Below are 14,712 nucleotides of genomic sequence, written 5' to 3'. Positions count from 1 at the left end.
TAAAAGTTGTAAATGCTGACAGACCTGATTACAAGTTCTCCTCTCCTGAAACCTTTTGTGCAGCATTATGTGGATTTTTCTGTTTTGCTAGTATAAATTAGAGAATATCTTATTAGGTGGCTGTCATGCTGTTTACAACAAAGATGCAAGAACTGCCAGATAGAGTCTGGCATCTGAAGTGCAAATGAGACCACATTCTTAAGAGCTGTATTCTCAGAATTTACATATTTATATTAATTTATTATAAACAATTATACTTCGGTTTTTTTGTTTAGTAACAGTAAAAGGATGTAAAGACACCATTTATCCAATTTACAGCAGTAATAAATCAGTATTGTGTATGATCTTGTCGAGACAGGCCAGGGACAGGCCACATCTTGAATACTGTGTGCAGATCTGGTTGCCCATCTCAAAAAAGATACATTGGAACTGGAAAAGATACAGAAAAGAGCAACAAAAATGATTAGGGGTATGGAACAGCTTCCATATGAGGTGAGATTAATAAGACTAGGACTTTCCAGCTTGTAAAAGAGATGACTAAGGAGGGATATGATAAAGATCTATAAAATCATGACTGTTCTGGAGAAAGTAAATAAGGAAGTGTTATTTACTCCTTCTCATAAGACAAGAACTAGAGGTCACCAAATGAAATTAATGGGCAGCAAGTTTAAAACAAACAAGGAAATATTTTTTTCACACAACGCATAGTCAACCTGTGAAATATTTTGTCAGAGGATATTGTAAAGGCCAAGTTCATAGAGGATAGGTACATCCATGGCTATTAGCCAGGATGGACAGGAATGCAATACCATGCTCTGAAATGTCCTTAGTCTCTGTTTGCCAGAAGCTGGGAATGAGCGACGGGTTGGATGACTTGATGATTACCTGTTCTGTTCATTCCTTCTGAAGCACCTGGCATTGACCACTGTTGGGTAGACAGGATACTGAGTTAGATGGACCATTGGTCTGACCTAGTATAACTGTTCTTATGGAAATCATGTAAGCCTCTTTCTTTCTAGCCACTATCAGATTAAAAACTAAAAAGCTAGAAGCATGTCAACAGGATCTACTTCTGAGTTCAGCATGAGACCATTTATGGCAAGCTAAAATGGGTTCAGAACTTCTGATTGGCTTGTAAAGGGATAGTGCTCGAAGTGTTCTATTTATATTTCTTCAGTTTTATTTTCACGTTTGTGTGAAAGTGTTCTGTTTCCTCTGTGTCAGATTTGAAATCAATCCCTCAATCATTTTGTAAAGTTCAAGACATATTGCAGCAGCTCTGAGAATGCGATGGATTGATAGCATGGGCGGTGGGTGAACCATGGGCTTGGGGAGGCTAGCCCCCGGCCTGGCCTGCCCCTTCTGCCTGATGTCCTGCCCCTCACTTCCACCAGCCCCAGGCCACCAGAGAGCCTGGAGCACCAGGTGGCGCGTGCCCCCTCTGCCCCCAACCCTGGAGTGCTGGGTTGTGCAGCTCCAGTGCCGGGGGGCCCCAGCCACCCCAATTCCTGGCCACAGGCTAGCTGCCCTAGCCCCACCCAGCAGGCTTCCTGGAAGAGGAGGCAGTCTGCTTGGAGTGGGGCAACCAGCAGCAAACAGTAGGGGGTTTTGGGGCGGAACATGGATGGAGCCACATGAGGCTGTTTGAGGAGGCTCATCCTTTCTTAGCCTATGCGACACACCGCCCATGATTGATAGCCCTTGAATCTCTCTGTCCTTGGTTTAAAAAAACAAACCCCTCAACATTGACTTTTGACTTTTCTGAAAGGCAGCGGCCCATTCTGTGGAGTGTAACAAGGCAGAGCTGTTACCATTTTCCTTTCTGATTTTATACACTAACACTTGTGGTTTTTTTTCTGGATCAAAGAGAAGTAGCAATCTGTCCATATGCTCTTCCATCCATTGTCGTCTTGTCTGCCACTTGGTCAGTCATTGTTTTTTTGACATGCATCTCTTTCTGTAGTGCAACCATCTGCTGGAAATGAAACTGAAAGGAGTTGGGAAGTAGAAGTAAACGCTGTAATTAGACCAGCAGCAGATACTGGGGTACTGTTTGCTCTGGTTGGTGAAGAAGCTTCAGTCCCTTTATCATTGGCTCTGATTGACTATCATTCCACAAAGAAACTTAAACAACAGGTACAAGCTTTAATCTTCTGCTGGTGTAAAACAAAAGGATCCCTTGATTTTTTTTCATCAGAGTTTCTAGGACCATAATCAAAAAATCTGAAAATTTGTGCCTGCCATTTTGTGTGATACATTTACATTCACCAGTTCAGAATTTTATATGCAAATTAGATGTTTGAGCATCATCAGAATACAGGAATTCTGCTTTTTGTGGAGAGAATTTTAGAAGGAGGGTAGACGCTCCTTTGAACATTTGGCCCTTATAAAGGATACTGATTCAATAGCAAATATCTCCACACTGACAATATCTGCTCAACCTCTTGAATTTGAGCCACTATCCCATTTTGTTATACTAGTCTGAATTATACTATAAACTACTTTGTACAGAGACTTTGTGTTCTGTAGTGTAAGCGCATAACTCCACTGTAGTCAAGGGAGTAACACGGGCCTACCTCCAGAGTGTCTGCAAAGTCCCATGTACAGTATAACCGATGTCATTTGTTATATTCATAATATAGGGCTAGATTTTGCTATCACAGTTCTGAAGTAACTCCACTGAAGTCAGCGAGCCTACGTCTCATTTACACTTAGGGCGTGTCTTCAGTACTGGAAGATCGGCGCTGCTGCAATCAATGTAGCGGGTGTCGATTTAGCGGGTCTAGTGAAGAGCGCACTCTGGTACTCCAGGTCCCTGAGAAGAGTAAGGGAAGTCGACCGGAGAGCGTCTCCCGTCGACTCAGTGCAGTGAAGACACCAGGCTAAGTTGACCTAAGTTACATCAACTCCAGCTACCTCATTCACATAATTGGAGTAGCGTAACTTAGGTCTATTTACTGCGGTAGTGAAGACAAGCCCTTCAGCTGCTCAACACCACTCTGGTAGTGAGACAACTCATGGGAGGGGCACAAAGGGTGAAATGCCCCTCCAGCAACTGGCCCCAGGGGGGAGCGGAGGGGGCGGGGCCAGAGCCTCTTCCAGCCACATTGCCTGGGATGCTGCCTGGTGCAGCACAGCAGCTGCCTGGGAGAGCACCTGGCTGCGACAGCAGCAGGCTGCCCCTTGCCCAGGCTTAGCTTCTGGGGGTAGGGGCCAAGTGAGTCAGAGCTCCACCCCTACCCTCCCAGGATGCTCAGAGTTGGCTCCTGTCTCCAGAAGTTGAGCCTGGGCAGGGAGCAGGCTGCTGTAATGTAAGGTGGGGACAGGGAGAGTGCGGGGGCCTCAGGGTGGGGAGGAGTCACATGGAGATGTCACGGGTCCTCCTGTTTAGCTGGCGCCCCCCTCCCAGTCTGGGGCAGCACCAATCGTCTATCCTTAAGGCTCCTTTGAACTGCCAGAGTGGTGATGTTTACAGTGCTGTTGTAGCTGTGTTGGTCCCAGAATATTAGAGAGACAAGGTGGGGGAGGTAATGTCTTTTGTTGGACCAACTTCTGTGGGTGAGAGAGACAAGCTTTGGAGTGACACAGAGCTCTTTGGGTGTGCTGTTAATGTAAATGAGTATCGGACCCAGACAATGGAATTACACAAGGTATAAATCTAGTGTAAGTGAGCTCAGAATCTGACTTCCAGTAGTAATAATATAATCAGTTCTTTGCTGGCTCTGTAAAAAGCCTTCTAAACAGCAGCAGTCACGAGCATTATGAAACAGGAAAATTGTAAGTGTGTCTGTTTCAATTTGTGCCTGTGCCTTCACTTATTGTACTCTTTTGCTATCCAGTTCATTATCTTGGCCATGGAGAGCACAGTTGTGTCCAGACTGGCAATAAACGTTTGTGATGATCAAGAACACTCTGTGAACATCTTCATCAGCAAGGGGCAGTTATCGCTCACCGTGGATGAGACTGCAGGACAGAGTGAATTAAGCCATTCCCAGCTACAGGACCGTCTGTTTCTCTTGGAGGGCTACCTGCAGTCATCTGTGAAGACATATGTGGGAGGACTGCCAGGTGATTATCAAGTTCTTCAAAGCAGAGTGCAGGTTCTAACAAAAATAATAGTACTGGTAATTGGAAAAGGGACCAAATGTGTTCGTTAGACCCTGAAGTCAAACACTGTTTCTGCCCAAGTGAGTGTTGTTGTGCATGAGTAGGTGCAAGGAGAGCACTTAGCATTGATAAGCATTGGGTTTTTTTTAACTTGTGTTTGTTGAATGACTATATCAACCTTTTTGGAGAGGAAGAAGCAAGATTAGGGATGTTGGTTGGGTTTTTTTGGTCAGCAAATGGGGTTACCTGTTCAGAGAAGAGCTATGTGGAGGGTCGCTATCAGTCTGGCACAATCTGTGGTGGTTATTACCTCAAATGTGTGCAGCCCTGAATTAGCATCACCTTCACATAGGAGTCTGAGATCAGTATCAGAGAGACCAAAACATGTAAAGGTATAGTCCAACCTTTTGAGGTTCTCACTCCCTTTGTCTCCTAGCCTGGCAGGCTGACCCAAGGCTCCATGCAGGCTCTTGGTACCTCTAGCCCTCTATTGAGTGGGTGACCCATTCACCTCACCTCTGTCGGAAGTCTTAGAGGCTCATTGCTGTGGTTCTGTACCTTCTCTGCTGATGTTGTTGTCATCCAGGGAGCACTATGTGTAAGAGTTCATGTCATTTCCAGCCAGGGACACCCAGGGGGCACAGCACAGAGGCTGCCACAACTTCTGGCTTTTCCAGCAAATAGAGCCTCTGCAGGAGTCACTTCTGTTCTCTGCCTGGAACCTGACAGATTGATCTTTGATTTGAATAAAAGATTTGGCTGTTTGGGGTTCTCTCATATTCTGGCTGAACTGGTTTACCACTCCCTATTGCTGAGAAATGCAAATGAGGAAGCACTGGAAAAGCATGTCTCTCTGCATAATAGTATCAGAGGGGTAGCCGTGTTAGTCTGGATCTGTAAAAGCAGCAAAGAATCCTGTGGCACCTTATAGACTAACAGACATTTTGGAGCATGAGCTTTCGTGGGTGAATACCCACTAGCATCTGACGAAGTGGGTATTCACCCACGAAAGCTCATGCTCCAAAACCTCTGTTAGTCTATAAGGTGCCACAGGACTCTTTGCTGCTTTTGCATAATAGTAACTACTATCTGCAGTACTCACAGCCAGACAAAGTCCTGGCCTCCTGTGTCAACTCCAAGTAATATGGGGAAGAGAGGCTGGAGCAGTGCTGGCCTTGTGGTAGGTGCCGCAGCAGTTAAGCCAGCACAGGGCAGTTGAGGGATAACATAGCAGGGTGCCCCTTTACTGCTGTTCCTAGAAGGAGTAATATAAGCTTTCACATAGCTCATGCTGCACAAAACAGTATTTATACTGGGAGACCTGGCTCCTAGGCATGCCAGAAGATGGGAGACCACACCCTCCTGGGGCTCTGGTGCATTGGCGGGTGCAATAGCTAGTCCCTCCATCTAACACTTAGCGGAGTGCCATACTGGTCTGCGATTTTTCCTAGCTGTTGCACCAGTAGGAGGTAACCAATGCTCTCTTTTATCACTGGTGCAGCAGAGGGCAGGATTTTCTCCTGAAAATTAGGAAGTGTCTGTCACACACTTAGAATGGAGGTAGCCTTTTTTGCTATAGTTCTCTAGAGTAGTTTATTTTTAGGCTGGCTTTTGAGTGCAGTATAAGGTACTTTTTCATTAAGTTCTAACTGGAATAGGTACATGTGCTAGGTCTAATCAAAAAACGGAGAGAAAAAATCATTTAATATTGTCATTTCCCATTTTTTCTTGAAATTTGGAACATGTTGACTAGCTGTATAGGGCTGGCTGAGCGCAGGGAGTGTGTCAGGGGAATGTTAGAAACGCTGATTGAAAAAAAAAAACCCTATGAACATTTTCACAGAAAAATCAGCATTTGGAAATTTCTGTTTAGCTCTAATATGCATATATTATTCCTAACATTAATAATAGGGCTCTTCTTTCAGTCTGTGTACATGGCATCTTTAATTGGTCTCTCTTCTATGGACTGTCAGAGCATTAGCTTGCAGTACAGAAAGAGCTTTAATCAATGGAAGCTCATCCCTTGGTCACGAGAAGTGGAATTTGTTTCCTTGATTGCAGGGAAACACTATTTACACTGCATAAATCCCACTAACAGAAATGTATCTGAACATTTGTGTTGCTGCAAGTTCATATCTTGCCCCACTGCATCAAGAACACTTACTATTTCTAATTAAGTGGTATGACAGCTATTTTTCAAATTGTTCAAGACTGTATCAGCTGGACATTTCTTCCTGACTCATCTAGGAATACTGTATGCTCTGAAGCAGGAGGATTAAATGCTTATTTTGTCTAGTGTAACAGAGGTCATTTTGGCAAAGGATCCATTTTGTAGATCTTTTAAAATCTGAGCTGTGGCAACCATTTATTTTTCATAAATTCCAAGGCCAGAGGGAACCGTTGTTAACCTCTAATCTGACTTCTGTAACACAGGCCATAGAACTTCCCCAAAATAATTCCCAGATCAGATCTTATTTAAAAAATATCCACTATTGATTTTAAAATGGTCAATGATGGAGAATCCACCACAATCTTTGGTAAATTGTCCTAGTGGTGAATTACTCACTATTTAAAAAAAAAAAAAAAGTATGTCTAAGAGTGTGAGATCAGACTCAAAGTACTCCTGATGGCATCGGCGCTCACTCCAGCCCCGGAGCAAAGGTCCGACTCGGCACCCAGGACCGCGGCTTCGGTGCGTAGTGTCCCACGGTCAATGAGCTGGCACCGATCCCTGTCCACAGCCCTGGCCAAGAGGTCTAAAGAGGCCAGTAAGGGATAGTCTTCTACTCCCTGCAATGGGAAGGACCGGGATAAGGATGAGCTAAGACCCGCGCTGGAAGGCTCATCTCCGTTGGAAGGCTCATCTCCCCTGTCAGGAAGTTGGGCCTCTGCTCATGTCGAGCGATGCATTCCATCCCATTCCTTGCTTGGAAGCCCGGACGGAGAGGCGGGCCTTCATCAGCTTCAGGTGCTGTTGATGCCTGAAGAACTCCATGCTGCGCCAGAAATCCTGATGCTCCCAGTGCCACCCACACCAGCCCCGGTGGTGCACAGATCTTGGGGTAAGCCCGCCTTGGGACCTTTCTGTTTGCCCTTGTCCCAACAGTCCGCTCCCCATCACGGGGAACTTCCTGACGCCATTCACCTACTCGAAGCCATCATGCCTTGGAGTTAGGGAGGGAGATGCATTGGAGTCCTCTACAGTCACTGGACCTTGGGCACCAGCAGTGGGATTCGAGGCAGACCTCACCGGTTACCTGGTACAGACCCACAGATGCACGCGCTCCCCAACAGGAACGTCGGGACTGTCCCTTTGTGTCACCGGAAAGCCATTACCAATCCTGGGAACGATTGGAGGACCGGAGCTGCAGGCCCCGCCAACCATCTCCGAGACGTGTCACCGTATTTGGGGAGATCCCCTGGCGCCCGGACTGCAGTACCTCCAGGTCCCGCTCGTCCCAGTACCACTCTCAAAGCCGAGGCATGGATCACTGTTCTCCTGTCGTGGATCTGCCGAGCACCACCTGTCACCAAGGTCCCCACAGAGGTGCATGGCCCACTCAGACCAGTCCTCCTCTAGACGCAAGCACAATTATCGCCACGCATGGAGTTGCTGCTCCAGTGGATCCAGGTCACCAGGTAGCAATCGCTCCAGATAAGGCTCCAGTATGGAGTCCACATCGGCAGGTCAGCCTTCCAGATCCTCGGTGCCACCTGCATCGTCGGTAACGAAACCTGCCCCGTGGCCCCAGGCCCAGTGGTTGGCCCTGGGGTACCCGTGGAACTCATGGGGGTTCACCCAGCCCTCCCAGACTGCCCACTCAATGTTGGGAGACTTGGACAGGCCAATGGCCTCGATGACCCAACTCCTTCCAGTGCTTGGGGCCCCAGGGGATAAGACCATGGAAGTCCATGTGGACCCAGGGGAACAGCCTGCTGGACCACCAATGGGTGCCTTGAAGCCCATGGTACTGACCTCCTGTCATCACCAGATGAGGCCATCACAGAGCTCCTTCACCCGATTCCTCAAAATGACGCTAAGGCAGACCAGGAGCTATTGAAGAGGGTTGTGTCCAATCTTGGCCTGCAGGTGGAGGAGCTGGAGGAGCAAGCGGACTCCCTGTTCAACATCCTCTCCTCCATAGCCCCTACTAGGGTGGCCCTTCGCCTTCACAAAGGAGTATTGAAGATATCCAGTGCTTTGTGGCAAACCCTCTCCTCTCTGCCCCCCCATTTCCAAATGGGCAGAGCATAAGTACTTTGTCCCAACTAAGGGGCATGAATACCTTTACTCCTATCCTGCCTCAAATTCCCTGGTGGTCGAGGCAGTTAACCACAGGGAACACCAGGGGCAACTCGGAGCTACCCTCAAAATAAAGACACCAGGACACTGGACTTGTTCGGATGGAAAATTTATTCCTCATTTAGTTTACAATTGAGTGTGGCCTACCACAGGCCCTCCTTGGCCACTATGACTTTATTTTTGGCAGACCGTGGCCAAGTTCGAGAATGCCCTCCCGGAAGGTTCCTGTAAAGAATTCTGGATGATCCTCGACGGGGGCACCTCTTCAAGCGGCATCCAAGGCGGCAGACTCTGCCGTCCACACTGTGGCGTCCGCCATCTCCATGTGGCGAGCATCCTGGCTGTTCCTCTGAGTGTGGAGCAGATGGACAATACGTTACATGGGCTGAGGGACTCCCGAATTACCCTAAAAACCTGGGCTCTGTGTTCCGGGCCTGGCATGTAAGTGGTTCAAACCTGCATCTTCCCGAGGGGCAAGGGAGCCAGCCCCGGAAGGACCTGCCCCACAAAGAGCTCAAGGGCTATAGATGGCGCATGAGCCACCAGCCCCCACCCTCTGCCCAGTCGGGCTCGACCCACTCCAAGCAAGGAGCTAAAAAGTCATTTTCAGCACACACCTGAGGGCAACCCACTAGTCTGTTTCCTGGATCCAATTTTTCCCATTTTTTTCCCAACCAACTTTCCTTTTTCTTCCCAGCATGGTTGGCAATAACTTGGGCCCTCTGAGTCTTCAGCTTGGTGGTGCACAGCTACACCCTCCAATTTATTTCCACTCCTCCCCATCCCTCTTCAGGGACCCTTCTCACGAGAGCCTTCTCGAGCAGGAAGTTCAGGGGCTCTTACAGCTGGGGGCGGTGGAGGAGCTCCCACCTCCTTACCAGAGCAAGTGTTTCTATTCCTGGTATTTTCTGATCCCAAAGGCCAAGGGCAGTCTATGTCCCATTCTGGACCTGCGAGATCTCAACAGATACCTAAAGAAGCTAAAGCTTTGCATGGTCTCCCTGGCCTACATTATCCCCTCCTTGGATCCAAGAGACTGATATGCTGCCCTTGACCTGAAAGACGCATACTTTCATGTAGCGATCTTCCCAGGACACAGATGCTTTCTCTGTTTTATGATTGGTTTAGCCCACTACTAGTTTGCGGTCCTTCTGTTTGGCTTGACTGCAGCATCAAGAGTATTTACCAAATGCATGGCGGTAGTCACGGCCTACCTCAGGCATTGGGTATCCAGATTTACCTGTACCTTGACGACTGGCTGCTCAAAGGCAACTCCAAGGCTCAGGTCCAATGCGATGTCACTGTACTACAAGCCACATGCCGCTCCTTGGGACTACTGGTCAACCACAAAAGGTCCACATTAGTTCCAGTTCAAAGGATAGAATTCATTGGAGCCATGCTCAGCTCAACCTGGGTGAGAGCATTCCTGCTGTTAGACAGGTTTCAGGCCCTGATGGACCTCATCGCGGAAGCGTCTGCATTTCCCCTGACAATGGGCAGGGTGTGCCTGCACCTGCTAGTCCACATGGTAGCTTGCACATACATGGTCTTCCACGGCAGGCTCTGCATATGGCCCTTGCAGTAATGGCTGGCGTCAACCTATTCCCAATCCAGGGACCATCTGGAAAAGAACCATTCCTCCAGTGGTTCTCATCTTGCTGCAGTGGTAGACCAATTGCGAGAAGGTCCTGGAAGGAGTCCCATTCAACAGTCCTAATACATCTGTCAAGCTAGTGTCGGATGCTTCGGACCTCGGTTTGGGGGCACACCGCGAACATCTCCGGACCTGGGGATGTGGACTCTGGAGGAGACAATGTTACACACAAATGTCAAGGATCTCAGAGCGGTCTGGCTGGCCTGCAGGGTTTTCCTGCCACATCTGTTGGGCAGAGTGCTGAGAGTCCTGATGGACAGTACAGCCTCAATGTTCTCCATCAGCAGGCAAGGAGGAGCACGCTTGTTGGCTCTCTGCCAAGAGGCTCTCCATCTCTGGGACTTCTGCATCAGCCACAGCATCCATCTGAAAGCTGGTCACCTCCCAGTCATCAGGAATGCCCTAGCAGATCACCTCAGCAGGGACTTCTCCTCTCACCACAATTGGTCGCTCCACCTGGAGGTGGTCTGCATAATCTTCCAGAGGTGGGGAACTCCCCAGATACATCTGTTTGCAACCATGCGAAACAGCAAGTGTCATCGGTTTTGTTCCTGGCAGGGCCTGAGCAAGTGCTCCCTCTCCGATGCCTTCCTCCTGTCATGTGCCAAGGGTCTGATGTATGCGTTCCTTCTGATCCCTCTAGTCAGCCGTGTCCCAGTAAAGATCAAGAGGGAGAAGACACAGGTTATCATGATCACACCTGCATGGCCTTGCCAGCACTGGTTCGGCATGCTCATGAACATGGCGGTGGCCCCTCCCTGGCCCCTTCCCTACCATCCGGACCTGTTGTTACAGGATCATGGTCAGCTCCTACACGCCAGCCTCGAGTCTCTACACCTCTCGGTGTTGATGCTCCATGATTGAACCCAGAGGAGCGTACCTGCTCAGAGGAGGTTTAGCAGGTCCTCCTGGAGAGTAGGAAGCTATCCATGAGACTAACTTACTTGGCCAAGTGGACGAGGTTTTCCTGCCGCGCATCAGGGTGTGGCATTTCTCCCTCATGTTCGTCAGTGCAGCTCAGGAACCAGGGTCTGGTGCATTCTTCCATCGGAGTGCACCTTGCAGCCATCTCTGCATTCCACCAGCCGATCTAAGGTCAGACGGTCTTTTCTCATGACATAACTGTCAGGTTCCTGAGGGGCCTCGAGAGGCTTTACCCACAGGTATGGACCCCATCCGACAGTAGGACCTTAACCTGGTCCTCTCTAGGCTCACCAGCCTGCCTTTCGAGCTGCTGGACTCCTGCTCCCTTTCCTACTTGACCTGGAAGGTTACTTTCCTGGTGGCAGTGACGTCAGGGAGACGAGTCCCAGAGATTAAGGACTTGACCTTGGAACTGCCTTACACAGTGTTTTATAAGGACATGGTCCAGCTGCAGCCCCACCCAGCCTTCCTACCGAAGGTGGTATCTTCCTTCTACGTGAGCCAGGACGTATTCTTCTTCGAGTGCTTGCTCATATCCATTCCAATTAGGTGCGCGCACACTGCGTGCACGTTCCTCAGAAGATTTTTACCCTAGCAACATCCAGCGGGTCGGCAGGGCGCCCCCTGGCGTGGCACTGCTGTGGCACCGGATATATGCCCCTGCCGACCCGTCCACTCCTCAGTTCCTTCTTACCACCCGTGTCGGTCGTTGGAACAGTGGAGCGCGACTTAGCTGATCTCCACTTCCCTAGCTATTCACCGTTCTAGTACTTATTGTGTATATATAGTTGTATAGTTATAGTTGTAGTTTATACTTTATTAACTTTTATTAACGTAGTTCGTGTATATACTTAGAGGGTTGGGGATTAGCCCCTCTCCCGGTGTCCAGGCCCATGCCTGGTTCACTGGGCTTCAAACCGTGCTCGGCCTGCCGCCGGCCGATGCCAATGGGAGACCCCCACGACTCCTGCCTAAAGTGCCTGGGAGAATCCCATCTCACAGATAAGTGCCGGATTTGCAAATCATTTAAGCTGCGGACAAAAAAGGAGCGAGACTTTCGCCTTAAGCAGCTCCTAATGGAGGTGGCCCTCACTCCTCCAGCCTGGGCACCGAGTGCCGCACAGTCCGCGCCAGGGAGAAGTGTCTCATCGGCACCGGAGAGCGCCGGCACTGCCAAGACGCCCTGGCACCAGTAGTCTCTGGCACAGAAGACAGCCTGGCATTGCTCCCTCTCCCCGCGTGCCAAGAAGGCCAAGACTCCTGTGGCTCCAATCCCCGTGCCGCAGTCAGAGCATCAGCCAAGACCCAGTCGCCCAGCACCAACAACTGCCGCGGCACTGGCGATCTCGGCACCGTTGATTCCGGCCATGCAAGAGCCGTTGAGTCCGGTGCGTGACAGCTCCCCAGCACATGCCTCGGTAGAGCTTCTTGTTCCCACCACGCCAGAGACCTTTTCAACAGCGAGGGAACTCATTGCTCTAATGGAGCCCACCCTCCCTCAACCCCCGGCACCACCGGTGCGGGTTGTTGCGTCAGCGGGGAAGCCGGCCCTGGTCAGGCCACCTTCCATCGACACCGCAGGCAGGCACCACTTGAGGTCGAGGTCTCGCCAGCGTTCCCGATCTTGCCGCCGGTCCCGGTCCAGGTGCCGCTCACAGTCCCGGTACCGGTCGTATTCGCGGCGCCGCTCAAGATCCCGCTCTCCAGACTGGTACTCCAGATGGTGGTCAGCTCCCGGCACCGTTCTCGCCGCAGCCGCTCTCACCACCGACCTTCACGATCCCGGTCGACCTCCCGGCACCACGCTGGTCGCAGGCCCCTGTCAACCTCTCGGCACTGGTACGACTCCCAGTACCGCTCTCCAGCACGGCACGACGTACGGTACCCTGCGCATGGGGCCCCTCCTCACGTGCACTCTGCTCCGCCATGGCCATCGTGGCACCCATCTGAGTCTTCACACGTTGACAGCGCCGTGTATGGGGACTCAGACCCGCAGAGCCGTCTCCTTCAGGAGGCTCAGGGCATGGAACAAGCGCCTCAGTGGTCCTTCTGGACGCCTTGGGCATATCATCAGGCCCAAGGCGAGCCTACAGTACCATCTCATTCCGCCCCGTCAGAACACCGAGCACCAGAGGCCACTGTTAGCCGCCCTCCACCAGCGGGTACAGACGACTTGGCTCTGTCGCCGGACCCTCAGGTGTTCCCGGACCCTGATGTTCCTAACGAACAGGAGTCACTGCATGATCCAGTCATGCCAAGTCTGTCTTCCTCCTCATCACCAGACGAGACAGTGGCTGGTACCACCTCATCGGGCCCGCCCCTGATTGACCTCCGAGCCCACCAGGATCTTCTAAGGCCAATCGCCTTAATTATCAACCTCCAGGTGGAGGAGGTCCCGGAGGTGGAAGACCCGGTCATAGACATATTGTCGGCAGATGCGCCAACTCACGTGGCTTTGCCATTCATCCGGTCTATCCAAGCCAAAGCAGACACCATTTGGCAATCTCTGGCTGCTATCCCTCCTATGGCCAGAGCCATGGAAAGGAAGTACATGGTACCCTCTAAAGGGTACGAATATTTATATACCCATCCTCCGCCATGCTCTCTGGTCGTTCAATCTGTGAATGAGAGAGAGTGCCATGGCCAACAAGCTCCTGCCCCAAAATTGTGGGAGGCTAGAAGGATGGATCTATTGGGGCGTAAAGTCTACTCCGCGGAGGCCTCCAACTGCGAGTGGCCAACCAACAGGCCCTACTCAGCAGATACAATTATAACACCTGGCAGTCAGTGGGTAAATTCGTTGAACTAGTCCCACAGGACTCCCGCCCAGAATTCCAACCCCTTCTGGAGGAGGGGAAGAAAGTGGCATGGACTTCCCTGCAGGCCTCACTCGACGCTGCTGATTCAGCAGCCAGAACCGTGGCCTCGGGCATTACAAGGAGAATATCGTGGTTGCAGGTCTCGGGTCTACCTCCCGAACTGCAACACACTATTCAGGACCTTCTGTTTGAGGGACAGGGCCTTTTCTCTCAGAAAACGGACTCTAGACTCCAGAGTCTCAAAGACAGTCGAGTCATAATGCGTTCCCTCGGGATGCATACCCCGCAAACCCAAAGACGGTCCTTCCGTACCCAGCCTCAGCGCCCTTATCACCCGCCTAGGCCGCGACAAGACTTTAGCAGGAGGCGTGGTCGCGGGAACCACAGGAGACAATTGGGTTCCCAAGGGGGCCAGAATAATGCTCTCGCCAAACCATCAGCGGGACCAAAATCGAACTTTTGAAGGTGCGCCCGAGAACAGAGCACCAGTCCTTTCCCAGGATCCTCTTCAGTTCTCCAACCACCTTTCCTCCTTCCTCCCTGCGTGGGCCCAATTAACCTCAGACCGTTGGGTCCTACGCACAGTGGAATTTGGATACCGCCTTCAATTTGTTTCACCCCCTCCCTCCGACCTGCCCTCCCTGTCCCTCTTCAGGGATTCCTCTGGCAGGAGGTTCGCACGCTCCTCTCAATCGGAGCTATAGAGGAGCTGCCGGAGGAGTTCAGGGGCAAGGGATTTTACTCCCGATTATTTCCTAATTCCCAAGGCAAAAGGAGGTCTCCGTCCCATCCTAGACCTGTGCGGTCTCAACGTCTTTCTGAAGAAGTTGAAGTTCCACATGGTGTCATTGGGGACCATCATCCTGTCCTTGGATCCCGGAGACTGGTACGCTGCTCTCGACATG

At 50.7% G+C, this 14,712-nt stretch overlaps 1 protein-coding gene across 1 annotated transcript in view; it reads left to right on the top strand.

The window, feature by feature from the left end:
- Window positions 1–14,712, top strand: part of GAS6 (growth arrest specific 6) — a 78,933-nt gene that overhangs the window by 55,862 nt on the left and 8,359 nt on the right. The window contains exons 13-14 of the mRNA XM_030569122.1: window positions 1,964–2,136; window positions 3,840–4,068. Of these exons, the coding sequence (XP_030424982.1) occupies window positions 1,964–2,136; window positions 3,840–4,068 (402 nt within the window). The remainder of the gene's footprint in view (window positions 1–1,963; window positions 2,137–3,839; window positions 4,069–14,712) is intronic.

Source organism: Gopherus evgoodei, chromosome 1 (genome assembly GCF_007399415.2).
Source record: "Gopherus evgoodei ecotype Sinaloan lineage chromosome 1, rGopEvg1_v1.p, whole genome shotgun sequence".
NCBI lineage: Eukaryota > Metazoa > Chordata > Testudines > Testudinidae > Gopherus > Gopherus evgoodei.
Note: the sequence above shows the minus strand (reverse complement) of the source record. Positions and strands in the feature narration are given on the sequence as shown.